Source organism: Salmo trutta, chromosome 15 (genome assembly GCF_901001165.1).
Source record: "Salmo trutta chromosome 15, fSalTru1.1, whole genome shotgun sequence".
NCBI lineage: Eukaryota > Metazoa > Chordata > Actinopteri > Salmoniformes > Salmonidae > Salmo > Salmo trutta.
Genome location: NC_042971.1, coordinates 31,609,057 through 31,623,895, shown reverse-complemented (window position 1 = coordinate 31,623,895; position 14,839 = coordinate 31,609,057). Strand labels below are relative to the sequence as shown.

Sequence of the window (14,839 nt, the reverse complement as noted above, 5' to 3'; positions counted from 1 at the left end):
TGTTCCTAATGTTTTGTGCTCTCAGTATATGAGTCTGCTGTTGCCATGGCTCCCTGGAACTGTCTGTTGCCTATGATGCCTTGGCCCCCTAGCAACTCCAGGTAGAAAGACCTCTAGTAGCTCTGGTTTGCTCCTGTTGTATAACATTAACAGTGAAGGACCAAGAGAGTTGCTGAACTCAGTAGCTATTACCCTGCTCTGAGAATTGTGATGTGCAATGGAAACATTGTTATGTATTGAAAAAGCTCTTCATCATTACTGTCATATCTTCAAGATGTTCTGGGACTATGTGGACTATGAATATCAATTTAATAAACCACAACTGGGGATTGTTGCTCCTCGGTGTATGGATGACTGTGTGTGTGTGTGTGTGCATGTGTGTGTGCAAGCAAGTGTATGGTTGTGCGTGTGTGGTCTAGCTCCTAAATCATTAGTCCAATCAAGTACAAAGAGAGACAGCAGCCTTTTTCCAGCAGGAATAAGTTCCCTCTATCCGAAGAATTTTAACCTTTGTATAAATAATTCATAATGCTAATCATAAGATTTCCTTTCTCTCCCTCTCTGGGTTGTAAATTACTTCCTAATGGTCTCTATCTGTCCATCAGTGAAGCGTTTCATCGAGATTGTAAATCCATTTCTCTCCCTCTCAAGCTACTCATTAGGCTAGATGTGACTGTGAAACACTCCTTCACATTGCCATGCGTGTGCTACAGTGCATACAGCAGATACCATTACAGAAAATTGAAACCGTCATGGTAGCAAAGCAAACCCATCACCATGCAGCAATTGCAGACACAGGATTTTCGTTCCTTTTTTCCTCAAATATTATTTAGCTATTCATGGGTTTCTCTCTCTCTCGCTCTCATAGTATCTGACCCCTTCTCTCGGCACCAATGGTGTTTTGAATGACTTTCAGACAGCTCGTCATCTCGCTGAGTCTGACGAGGAACCCTAGCCTAGTGCTGAAGCATAAGTGTTTAATCTAATAATTCCCATTAAGGAATGTATAATTAGCATACACCCTCTGGGGGGGGGGGGGGGGGGGGGGGGGGCTTTAAACAAGTGCTTTTCCTTGTCACTCACAACCAATTATATTTTGGGAATATTTTTTCTGTTTTCAAAAATGTTTCACAGCTAGTGTGATTAAGTGCTGAATTCAGTCCGTAGCGCTGATGATCAGCGTAACAGCATGATTACATTTAAAGGCAATGTTCCCCGTCTGCGGAGACTGCATTCACGGTAAACCCTGCATGTCGGCTTAATCTGAAATTACTTTCATATTTTGATTACGCAGTCGTGCCCCAGATGCTTTTGCAGGGGAAAAATCTGAAAAATCATGAGAAAAAATGTGAGTGAGATATGAACAATAGTGTGTTGATTGCATCAAGGCCAAAGTATTTCCCTCTTCTGAATCCATCCAAAACGGACCCCCTTTACAGCCTATTAGGAACCATGTTACCCACCAAGGTCCACCTCTTTGTTATTAGCTGTTATGTAACCCAATTCAATCACATTATGTAACCACTGAAATTAATGCATTATTTGATGGGCTTACCTGGCAGTACCCTTGAGATGCTTGGACAAATTAGGAAGCTTGTCAGCTTGGTTCAGCCCTCAAGGGGGCTCGAGTTAGGGAATTGGATTGGAGGTCTTCAATCCAAGGAACACCACCATTACAGTTTGGGGCACAGCAGGTTATACAAATGTGCAGGTAGGGAACATACAGTACCCAACGGAAAGAGAGAGATGGAGAGACAGGAGGGCGAGAGAGAGAGAAAGGGGTGAGAGGAGAAAGAGAGCATGAGAGAAAGCTACTTGAGGTCATTCCTGTAAATAGAGATGTTATTACTGAGAGGTAAAAAAAGGATTGCAGTTTGAAGCGAGGGGCAATAGGGGAATGTCAAAGAGCACTTATTTATATATTAAGGTAGTTGTGGTTATCGTGTGAAAACCTAAAATTGAGACAGTCCATTAAGTTTATTCCAGATGCTGTTTTAGTTTTTTTTACAGTATACAAATTGCATTTAGACAATCATTTTGAGAGCTTAGGAGTTTCCCTTTTTTGGAACAATCAATTTAAGCTGATTATCATGGCCCCTGAATGTACAGATTGATGATATAAGTGTAACTGAAAATGAACACTAATTTGAGGTGTTTCTATCCATGCTTGAATGTAGAAATAATGTTAAATATTATTTTGCCAAATGTTTTCTGTTTAAATCACACAACATGTCATATACAGTGTTCTTGTTTGATTGACAATTGCTTCTGAGCTGTCATGCCTCGATTCCAGTCGCTTATTTAATTGTACAACTGTTATTTTGTTTATGCGGTTTTCATTTTCTCTTTCCCCTCCTCCGCCACAGAAGGAAAAGACAGAGGTGTAAACTGTCATCCTTCCTCTGTTGGCCTACGTGTTGCTTGGCAACCACCAGGCCAGAGTGCTAGCTCAGAGTCTGTTTACATAGAGTGAATGGGAACGTCAGCTGTGTGGCCAGTGCTGAACATAGTCAGAGCACAATGGATATGGGCCACTGGGCTAGGTTACATGGCTTCTAGCTACTAGTGTGGGACTGGGACTGTCAGTAGTGTCTGACAGAGTTCCCCATCTCCTAACCCAGGGGTCACTCAACACAGTTGGAACTGGACCCATATCATAGAGAATGAGAGGCCTCTAGTGGCCAAAAGGTATTAGTATTTGCAGCGCCATTGAGGGCTTCCACCACTTTAATGTATTCAACTGGGTGGGACTTCCAACTTCCTTGGCTGGTCCATCCTGGTGACCCTGTTGGAGTCATGTCCAACCGGGTTATGAGGAGGGATCAGTCAATCGTGAAGAAGAATATGGACTACTTCAAAATGGAGATTGCTTTTAATGTCACTGACGCATTAACGGTACCTCTGTGCCCGGGTACATCAACTGTCTAGCTGGCAATGTGGCAGCCATTTTGAGGAGATCAATAAAATGCCCTGACAGAATGGACCGTTTCTCTAACATCGGGTTGGCATCACTGTGGGATATCCATCATTTGAGAAATTCAAACAGACATTTATTTACCATCCAAGGAAGCATATCGGTCCAGACAGGCTACAGATTGATATGGCTTATAGCAGGACGTGGCCCTGCCATAGTATGGACTCTCTGTCTGTAACACCTCCTCACAAATACATACCTGTTCCACTGTGACTGTCTGTACAGCATGTAGCATGCAAAGTGTTCTGTATACATCTGACTGCAGGAGCTGTTCTCTGTTAGTCACTCCTACATCTGCTGCTACTACTGTATTGTATGGAATGCATAGCAAAAATGTCCCCCTACTACCTATATAGTACTTTTGACCGGGGCCCATAGGAACTATATGGGGAATAGGGTGCCATATGGGACACAGCCTATGTGTTCTATGTATACCTGTGAGAAAGGGTCTTCATTGAACCATACCTGGACAATGGCTAAGTCGATGGTACCAACATCTCTTTAATAAAGTGCAGTTGAATAAAAATATAGATTAAAAACAAACATGACAAGTGGCTTTGACAGACTTGTGTTTCAATGTTGCTGGATGTTTTGTGTTCATGATCATACCTGCTTTGAAGAGATATTTGATTGCCAGATAATTTAAATGTAAATAAAACAGTGAACGTCCAACAATATATGCTATAAGATTCCCTGACCAAAACGGATGTCATTTTAGTCACGTTGCAGGGATGCCAATGTTCATTCTAATGTTCTATTTAATTCTATGATGCTAGCATTTCCCTTTGCACTTCCTCCTTAAGTCATGATAATATTTCAGTGCTCAATGTTGCATTGGATTTTTTTTTATAATAATTTTTTATTTAACTAGGCAAGTCAGTTAAGAACAAATTCTTATTTACAATGATGGCCTACCGGGGAACAGTGGGTTAACTGCCTTGTTCAGGTGCAGAATTTTTACCATGTCAGCTCAGGGATTCGATCCAGCAACCTTTTGGTTACTGGCCCAATGCTCTAACCACTAGGCAACCTGCTGCCCCAATTGTACAACCGGATTGGGGAGAAGGGGGCAAAAATAAAAAATGTTAAAATCAAAATTCTGAAGTCATCGTTTGGAGGTTTTTAAGTCTTTTATTAACATACATCAGCACTTAGCATGTCACAAAAGATCTTGCGCTTATTTAAAAAAACAGTGTGTGAGAAGCAGAAGCAAAAGAGGGAAGAGAATCTTTTTATTTCTATCTTTTAAATAAAAAGAGATTAGTTAAGACAAGGAACAGCTAAGCCTTGCTTTGGGGCGAGTATTAGGGGTAGTAGTAGTAGAGTAGTAGTCTCCTAGTAGTGCAATAGGGAGAGAATAATAAATCACTAACCAGGAGGTTATCAGAGTGAAGAAGTATACATTGAAATTATGTGGAAACGGTGTCAGTTACTGCTAAAGATGCGGGTTGGTCGGCTCTTACCAAGCATTAGGGGATTCTCATATACAGAAAAGGCTGCGAGGGATATGGAATCCCACCACGACTCACATTTCAAATCTCTCTTCAAAGAAACTTCATTTAAAAATCTCACTCAATCCCACAACGAGCCTCAATTCAAAGTGTCATAATCATAAGGGCCACAATGACAAAAAAAAGTGTTAGTCGATCATTAGTTGTATATTACTAAATATCAAACGCTATTTACAGGACAAAAAAAAACATTGTTTTTTTTCTTTCTTATTGCTTGCTGGTTCCCACTCAGAACTCTGCGGTAAGAACAGAGATATAACAACATAGAACTGTTCCATCTCTACGGATAAGAAAGACAGGATTTATTTAGAATCAGATCAGAGGTGTGGAATCTCAGAAATGAAACTACCCTTGAACAGTAACAATAAGAAACAACCTCTAGATCATATGAAGGAAGACTGAGAAAGACAGTCTACAAGCCGTGTGGGGGGGGAGGGGTCGCGTCAATAATCATCTGTCCTAAACATTGGAGCATTAATAACATAATGAGGATAATGAGTCTTGATGATCAAAATAATTTCTAAGGCCTACTGGTGAAGCTAGTCTACTGTACTGTTTCTCATTTAGACTGTATGGGTGAAATCAGAACTGAGATGACTGGGTGAAAGTCAAGCAGGCAATGAGACCTGTGCAAAAACAACGTAGACCCTACGGTAGAATTACAATAGTGCCTATGAGGCCATCAAGGGTGCGTGCATGTGAAAAATATCCTTTTAAAAGAAGGACGAGGGAAATTTAAACAGATGGAATGCAAAAGAGTGAATTTGTGTCTACTGAAAAGAAGGGTATCGTGTTATAAAGCAGAGACTACTGTAGCAGCTCCCCAACAACCTTAGCACAAGACACACTGTTCCGTTCATAGTGCCACAACGTGTGACGAATGTCCTCGTTCCCATCTGAGTACTCTCGATATAGTTATTGCCTAGTTTTCACTGGAGACGTAACAAAACGAGACTACAGCTATGGCCATGATTCAAAGATCCTGAATATTAATTTCTAGTACACTTTTAAAATCGGTAGTAAAAAATATACACATTTTCCTTTAGTCTGATTTTCTGCTGGGATAGCAGTAATACTTTCCCAGCAGGAAAACAGACTAGGGGAAATGTGTGTATGCCAACCATCACAACAATAAGAAACTACGATAGATATTCCTTTTCAAAGTGACTTGCACATATATATATATTAGGGTTTTACTACAATAGTACTGCTATCCCAGCCTGTACTATGATGTCCGCCATGCCTTTGTCTGGTTCCCCGCTCCTCCTCTATCTGCCTACAGTGGATTACGAGTAAGACCCCATGGCCAAACTGACACATTGAAAAATGCAGGATTACACTTGGCACCATTTCCTCTCTGATCCCCCTCGCCCTTCCCCCAGGCACCGTGCCCACTTTTATCCCCAAAGAGCTACCCAGAATGGGGCGGGGTGGTTAGGTCCCCTAGGCCTCAGGGGAGAGGGCCAAAGCTAGGGCCATAGCAGGGCAACTCTTGGCACTAGGGAGGGTGGAAGGTGGGGCCCAGGGTTAGGGGAGAGAAGAGGAGGGGGCTGTGGTAGGAATAATTGTGATTGGTCACAAAAGGGTTTGCACTACCTTTTAATAGGCTACCTGTCTGGTACAGGGGTCATATCTGCTGTAGAAGACACAGATGTGAGCTACTGAGCTGTGTATATAAGTACGCAAGAAAGTTGTTGTCACTCCCTGCTATTTACTCTGCATAGCAAATAAGGAGAAATCTAAGAAATAAATAAAAAAAACAAAAAAACAAGAGCTCATCAACCAATTAGCATCTCTAACAATAACTCGACAACCTTTTCGGTGGCTAACATTTTTTTGTTTTATTCTAGAACATTATACAGATTTTTTTTATTTTTATGCAAGACTTGTTATTATTACTTAAAAAAAAATCTGTTTTGACGTTGATGATGCGTTGTTTCTACTTCCCTCCACCGGACTGTACTACTCCGCCATCGTCTAGTCGCTGTCCTCCATTACAGGGTCCGTGTCCCAGCACGTGATGTCAATCTCTGTACACACACAGTGCATAGATAAACATCCACAAATCCACTGAGTCACTCTTTGCACACCCACAAACACTTAAGTATTTTCATCAAGGGTGTGTTACAATATGTCAAAGAAGAGGACAGAAACAGCCACATACCGTAACCATCATACATCAGACTGCCTTCAAAAAGAAGTGTAACAGCAGTTCTTAAATAATGCGTTTCTGACTTCGCCAAACATGACGCTCTCTCGCTCACCTGGTGGCTTGTTATAAAACACTGGCGTTGGGGTCATTTTAGCAGAGCAGTCCTCCTCCTCCTGCGATTGGCTGAAGTAACCCTCGCTCGCCTGCACAGGCAGACAGATTAGTTAATAACAGTATTGTCTCAGCATATAGACATTTTCCTCCAGCTACGCCATCACAAGGGTACACGGTTCAAACAAATACTGCATGTACAGTACAGTTTGGGTGATCTTGGGGCAATTCGTATAATCCAGTGCTGTACTGTGTGTTAGTGTATCTCTGTGTCCTCTCTCCTAGGTAACCAGTAGCACTCACTACTGCTGATGTAGAATGCATTTGCTGCCATCTTGTGGCCAATAATATTATGACTTTAGAAAAAGGAGAGAACAATTCAGGCATACAAAGTAAACAAAGTCATAAACCCCACATGATATGTAATTCAAGCTGAAATACAGGAAAATGTGTTCAATGTTAATTACATCCTGGTTATCAAAGTAGTTTCAAAGTAACTACATGGCATAAGGCTAACATAATGTAAAGTTCTGCCAAGTCATGTAATATGTCGTAATGACCTGAGTCCCTTCTTTGAGCAGCGTCTCCCCATTGGTCATCAGCTGAGTGTCATCTGAAGCATGCTGCAGTGCATGCTGGTAGCTCAGGGTCATATCGTGGGTCCCAGCCACGTCCACCAGGCTGGAGGGCTCGTCCTCAGCACCCCCGGGGCCCCCTGGGTAGAATGGTACGTCCCCCATCTCGTCGAAGCTCAGCAGGGGCTGGACTCGCCCTCCAGGAGGCAGGGGCTGAGAGGGGGCGGAGCCTGTGGCAGGACTGCTGTCCCATAGGTCCACCAGGGGGTCTGCGGCGGTGGGTGCGGGAAGGGGCCTGAAACCTGAGAAGGGGTCGTAGTCGTCCGAGGTTGAGGACGGGGCTTGGGAGTCTGGGCGGGTCTGGGGGGCCACGCTCTGAACGGGCTTGGTGGGGGTGGACTCCTCGACTGGGCCTGGCTGCTGCTTCGGCTCACCTGGATGGGAGGGAGATAGGGAATGTTATCAAAAGTTGTTATCAATAAGCCCTGATAGGAGACAAAGCGAAACAGTCCAACGATCATACATTTTTAAAACAAACTATAGAAAGTTGGTTGCAATTTCAGTTTAATCCACCAGAAAAGACAGAACAAATTAAACAACAAATATTATGGTTAAACTCAAATATACTAATTGATAAAAACTTCTTTTTTTTTTAAACAGTACAATCTTTGTAAATTATATCATAAAAGAGGACTGGTGGAGCTGTCACATGCAGCTGACAAAAATATATGGAAATGTCTGCTCTACCCAAAATTACAACAACTTATTAAAGCATTACTGCAAAAATGGAAGAGGCAAGTGGAAGGGGGAGAAAGAAAGGAACTTGTCTGTCGGCCCTGCATTAAAGACCAAAATTGTTTAAAGAAAATTGTGATAAATAAAAAAGTATACGAGTTTATTTTAAGGACCAAAAAATTGACAGCTGTGCCAAACAGATTGCAAAATAGTTAGGAAGAGATTGAGTCAAAACTACGAATTTTTCCATTTAAATTATAATACAAAATTCATGCAACCAATAGAACGTTATATACAGTGCCTTCGGAGAGTATTCAGACCCCTTGACTTTTCCCACATTTTGTTACGTTACAGCCTTATTCTAAAATTGATTAAAATAGTTTTTTTTTTACAAATGTATAAAAATAAATTAAATATATACACACAAGTTACAAGTATTCAGACCCTTTAAATCAGTACTTTGTTGAAGCACCTTTGGCAGCGATTAATTACAGCATCGAGTCGACTTCGGTATGACACTACAAGCTTGACACACCTGTATTTGGGGAGTTTCACCCATTCTTCTCTGCAGATCCTCTCAAGATCTGTCAGGTCGGATGGGGAGCATTGCTGCACAGATATTTTCAGGTATCTCCAGAGATGTTCGATCGGGTTCTAGTCTGGGCTCTGGCTGGGCCACTCAAGGACATTGAGACTTGTCCTGAAGCCACTCCTGCGTTGTCTCGGCTGTGTGCTTAGAGTCATTGTCCTGTTGGAAGGTGAACCTTTGCCCCAGTCTAAGGTCCTGAGCGCTCTGGAGCAGGTTTCAATCAAGGATCTCTCTCTACTTTGCTCTGTTCATCTTTGCCTTGATCCTGATTAGTCTCCTAGTACCTGCTGCTGAGCAACATCCACACAACATGATGCTGCCACCACCATGCTTCACCGTAGGAATGGTGTCAGGTTTCCTCCAGACGTGACGCTTGGCATTCAGGCCAAAGAGTTCAATCTTGGTTTCATCAGACCAGAGAATCTTGTGTCACATGGTCTGAGAGACTTAAGTTACCTTTTGGCAAACTCCAAGTGGGCTGTCATGTGCCTTATACTGAGACGTGGCTTCTGTCTGGCCACTCTACCGTAAAGGCCTGATTGGGGGAGTGCTGCAGAGATATTTGTCCTTCTGGAAGGTTCTCCCATCTCCACAGAGGAACTCTGGAGCTCTGTCAGAGTGACCATCGGGTTCTTGGTCACCTCCCTGACCAAGGCCATTGTCTCCGGATTGCTCAGTTTGACCGGGCGGCCAGCTCTAGGAAGAGTCTTGGTGATTCCAAACTTCTTCCTTTTAAGAATTATGGAGGCCACTGTGTTCTTGGGGACATTCAATGCTGTTTTGGTACCCTTCCCCCAGATCTGTGCCTCGACACAATCATGTCTCGGAGCTCTACGGACAATTCCTTCGACCTCATTGCTTGGTTTTTGCTCTGACATGCACGGTCAACTGTGGGACTTTATATAGACAGGTGTGGGACTTTCCAAATCATGTCCAATAAATTGAATTTACCACAGGTGGACTCCAATCAAGTTGCAGACACATCTCAAGGATGATCAGTGGAAACAGGATGCACCGGAGCTCAATTTCTACTCTCATAGCAAAGGGTCTGAATACTTATGTAAATAAGGTCTCTCTTTTTTTAGTTTTAATAGATTTGCAAATATTTCTAAAAACCTGTTTTCGCTTTGTCAATATGGGGTATTGTGTGTAGATTGCTGAGGATTTAAAAAAAAAATGTAAATCAATTTTAGAATAAGGCTGTAACTTAACAAAATGTGGAAAAAGTCAAGGGGTCTGAATACTTTCCGAAGGCACTGGAAACCGCCACCCCAGCTCTGCAGATTTTGCTGTGAAGAGACAGAATCATTAGATCATTTGTTTTGGTACTGTCCATATGTAGCTTGTTTTTGGTCACAGGTCCAGGAATGGCTGAAGAATTTAAACATTTACCTGGAGCTAACTGCAAATAGCACTGCTGGGGGATTTGAAAAGTCACACTCAATCGATCGATACTATAATAATACTCTTAGCAAAATAAACTGCTTTCATTTACAATCTGTAGAAACTATGAGAATAGAAAGGTTCAGAACTTTTGTGAAACATCACAGCACGGTTGAAATATATATGGCAAATAGAAATCAAAAGTGGATAATGGTCAGAGATAGATGGGAGGGGTTCAGAGATAGATGGGAGGGGTTCAGAGACAGATGGGAGGGGTTCAGAGACAGATGGGAGGGGTTCAGAGATAGATGGGAGGGGTTCAGAGACAGATGGGAGGGGTTCAGAGACAGATGGGAGGGGTTCAGAGACAGATGGGAGGGGTTCAGAGACAGATGGGAGGGGTTCAGAGACAGATGGGAGGGGTTCAGAGACAGATGGGAGGGGTTCAGAGACAGATGGGAGGGGTTCAGAGACAGATGGGAGGGGTTCAGAGACAGATGGGAGGGGTTCAGAGACAGATGGGAGGGGTTCAGAGACAGATGGGAGGGGTTCAGAGACAGATGGGAGGGGTTCAGAGACAGATGGGAGGGGTTCAGAGACAGATGGAAGGGGTTCAGAGACAGATGGGAGGGGTTCAGAGACAGATGGGAGGGGTTCAGAGACAGATGGGAGGGGTTCAGAGACAGATGGGAGGGGTTCAGAGACAGATGGGAGGGGTTCAGAGATAGATGGGAGGGGTTCAGAGACAGATGGGAGGGGTTCAGAGACAGATGGGAGGGGTTCAGAGACAGATGGGAGGGGTTCAGAGACAGATGGGAGGGGTTCAGAGATAGATGGGAGGGGTTCAGAGACAGATGGGAGGGGTTCAGAGACAGATGGGAGGGGTTCAGAGACAGATGGAAGGGGTTGAGTGGAGCTGAAGGATGGGACTAAAAACAAACAAAAGATAACCATTGTAAAATATACTGGGTCCGTAAAATGTACAGCGCATTCATTCAGAAAGCCTTATTTTAAAATGGATTACATCATTATTTTTTTTCATCAATCTACACACAATACCCATAGTCTACAGTATATGTATCAGAGTGCCACTAAGGCCTAGACATGAGCAGGGGAAGCCCAGCCATCTGTGAAGGCAAATGAGGCCTGGGCAAACACACAGTCCCAGTGTGTGTGTGTGTGTGTGTGTGTGTGTGTGTGTGTGTTTTTGTATGGGATAAATGATAGTCAGGCTGTATCACAACCAGCTGTGATTGGGAGTCCCATAGGGCGGAGCACAATTGGCCCAGCGTTGTCTGGGTTAGGGTTTGGGCGGGGTAGGCCGTCATTGTAAATAAGAATTTGTTCTTAACTGACTTGTCTAGTTAAATAATTGTTAAAAAAAATAAATGCCAACAGGGCCAGGGCTCTCAATAGTTTTAAATGCTAACATTAACCATGTACAAAGTAGCCTGTAGCAACATAATCAAACAGAAAATCAACTATTTATGTCCTTGTTAGGCCCTCAGGCCCCAGTATAACAACTCTGTCCAGTCTTACCCCACTCGTTCCGGCTGTCGTCCTCTGCCTCCTGGATGGGTGTGGTGACTATTTTAGGGATAGGCGTTGGGGACGTCCCCATGCTGTGGTCTGAGCTCCCTTCATCATCACCATCTGGAGGAAGGTCAGACAACACACATTGAGAGGGAAGACCACCACAACTTCCCATAATCACCACCCAACATCACCATTGTGCAATACCTTCACTCACAATCAAAATGACACCTAACATTCAAATCACCAACACAAAAATACAGCACTACCCCACAGTCAAAAGCACATTCAAAAATGTTACCAAACAACCAAATACTAAACACAGTCAAAATGCCACCACAAAATCACATAATGAACACAATGAAATACCACCATTGGTCACAATAAGCACAATCAGGCTAGCCTGAACATTGATTTCAATTTCACACTGGAGATGACAACGGTGTAGTTATTCATTTCAATAGCGACGGTGTAGTTATTCATGTCAATAGAACGGTGCAACAGCAGCTGTATATCTGCTAAAGCACAAATGCAGCTGGGGATGAGATCATGTGACGCATGGGTGACATCACTGGCGGCGGTGAAGCGAGGGTCCTTCCCAGCAGGCATTTGTGCATATAGCTGTAAGTAAGCAGCAGCAACAGTGATATTCCCATGCATGAGCTGCAGCAACAGTTCCTCCATAAGGGCTATATCTTCTCTCCTCTACAATACACGGCCTTCAATCAGTACTGCAGGTACAAGTTGCCCCTAACCACTGAGACAGGTCAGACATCCGATGATTATGATTAGCACAGAGGTAAAGTAAGCTGATCCTAGATCTGTGCTTAGGGGCGTCCTTCAACACCTCGAGCAAAAAGACCGTCAGATCTTCATGGTGATGTTGTCTTGAACTAAACAATGAATTCACCTGAGAGCAGCAGTACTGTGTGGAGGATTACCTTTGTTTTTTGTCGTGACTGATATAACCATGCCCCGGTATACATTGTGGATGTGTGTATTGTCCATCAAAATGACACATGAAGTGATTTGTGGATAAATCTGTTTTTGAGTCAGCTAGTGATTCTCTGTAATGCACATTGCAAAGAATGACCTGGGAGATTTGACCTGAGGGCGGCGAATCTCGATGACAAAGAATTAATATCCATTCAACGAATAAACCCCAGCACATTATAAAGGCTGATACACCAAACACAATTCCCTTCAATTCAGACCAGGAACTGCGGACACAGTAACAGAACATGGTCGTGATTACTAAGAGACAAAGCACCAACAAACCGTTGATAATGACCAACATCACTGTGACTGGGAGCAACTGGACATAAAGATGACTGACTGTACATGACTGGTGATGATATACAGTGACTACAGCATCTTGCTTGGGTGGGGTTCCCACTTCACCACTAATCTAGGGGTCTTTAAATACTAAGAGAAGAGAGGATAGGATATTGTCCCGTCCTCATCAAAGCTGAACCATTTATAAACACAGTTTCAATTTAAGGGGGGCAATATTTTGCATGCAGAGGTGAAATGTACAGGCTGAATTTCATGGTGCTATAGGAATCCATTTGCAGGAAAACTTTTATGACATATCTAGGGTGTTGGGTCTAGTAAGAACTAGTTGGAACTGGTTGGCCACCCTCACCAGAGCTGCCTTCACAGACAGACCACACAACATTAAGAAAGACACAGTACAGTTCCAGTACAAAACTCCACATAGGTCAGAGGTAACATCCATAACGGTCACACAGGGCCCACAACACAAGCCCAGAGACCACAGGCAACACAAATGAACGAGCAGCTCGACGACGACATACACACACACAGGTCATAGTTCAGGAGGTACGCGAGGTATGTGTGTACGGGCGGAGCGTCACAGTCCAAGAGTAGCATGAGAGCAGAAACAGGGTAGGGAGAAGGGGGTAAAGGTGGACATGAAGTGAGATCACCAAAACAAGTAATGAAGCATGGAACCTACTGTTTGCAGGTTTGGATAATTCTCCTCCTCTCCTCCAGGTGAAAGCCTGCCCGATAGGGTTTACTATGACTAGTCCCCTAACCATACTACCATCCCCACAACCCCTGGATAAAAGATCAGACCTCAGCGGACAACATATAAACATTGCGACCAGGAGGAATAATGGAGTAAACATCATTGGCGTGAAGGGGATGGAAGACTTGAAGCCGTTGACAAGATAGTGTGTTAGTACGTTAGGGGAGTTAGTACTAAGATTCATTTGTGATTGGATATAGAAGAGGCAATAGTAGGCAGATCTAAGGGCCATGATCAACACAGCTCTTTGATAGATACAGCCATCATCAAGGGGGCTCCCGAGTGGAGCAGCGGTCAAAGGCACTGATTTTCAGTGGGGCGTCTCTACGTGTTGTTGTATGTGTCGAACTGCTTTGCTTTATTCTTGGCCAGGCCGCAGTTGTAAATGAGAACTTGTTCTCAACTAGCCTAACCGGTTAAATAAAGGTTAAATAAATAAATACAATTAAAAATACATTAAAAAAAAATCAGCAAGACAACTAAAAGCACACTGCACCAGAGTGGGAGTGCAGAGAAAGAGGCCAAACCAGGAGCGTGCTGACTGGCTGAGACCGCCTGTAATGGGATCTGTCATCACACTGGGACGACTTTTAGCACAGGGCACAGCCACCCATCTCCTACAGACAGTCCCAACATGGTTCACTTTACCATGGGTATCTATATCACATGCTCACCAAGGACTCAAAATAGAATAGAGCATGTCAGGCCCAGGTTAGCTAACAGTAGTGCTGAGCTAGCGGGGGTGAGAAAGGATGGGGTAGGAGAGAGGCCGAGTTTGCCACAGCAGCTTTAGGGTGGGGTTCGTGGTGAAGGATTGGGGGTGAGTGTCCTCTACTGTGGTCCTGTGAGGGTGGGTGGGGGGGTCTCCATGTCCTCCCTGCTCCTCCTCCTGTCCAGTACCTACCGGGTGCAGCGGGCTGCAGCCTCGCATGAGGTGGGGTGCAGAGGGGGGGCGGACTGGGCTCGCTGGGACTGTGCTGCTGCTTCAAGAACGGGCTGTCCAAACGGCCTGGTAACGGGCTGTCCAAGCGGCCTGACAAAAGACAGGGCCCAGGGCGACACACACACACACACACACGGAGCGACACACATACAGACGCAGGGAGGACAAGAAAAGACAGGGAGAGAGTGAGAGAGAGACAGAGGGGAGAGAGAGAGAGAGAGAGAGAGAGAGAGGGGAGAGTAGGAGGAAGACAGGAAGGAGAAAGTCAAGATAAAACGAG

At 44.0% G+C, this 14,839-nt stretch overlaps 1 protein-coding gene across 3 annotated transcripts in view; it reads right to left on the bottom strand.

Moving 5' to 3' along the window:
- Positions 1-4,085: 4,085 nt before the first annotated feature.
- Positions 4,086-14,839, bottom strand: part of LOC115148820 (drebrin) — a 98,963-nt gene continuing 88,209 nt past the window's right edge. For 2 of the 3 annotated variants that reach the window (XM_029691074.1, XM_029691075.1), the window contains exons 11-15: positions 14,521-14,649; positions 11,570-11,683; positions 7,309-7,757; positions 6,750-6,840; positions 4,086-6,515 (exon numbers count right to left, since the gene is read on the bottom strand). In XM_029691074.1, coding sequence (XP_029546934.1) covers positions 6,463-6,515; positions 6,750-6,840; positions 7,309-7,757; positions 11,570-11,683; positions 14,521-14,649 — 836 coding nt within the window. In that variant the 3' untranslated portion in view covers positions 4,086-6,462. The remainder of the gene's footprint in view (positions 6,516-6,749; positions 6,841-7,308; positions 7,758-11,569; positions 11,684-14,520; positions 14,650-14,839) is intronic. The other variant, XM_029691076.1, reaches the window with a different exon arrangement.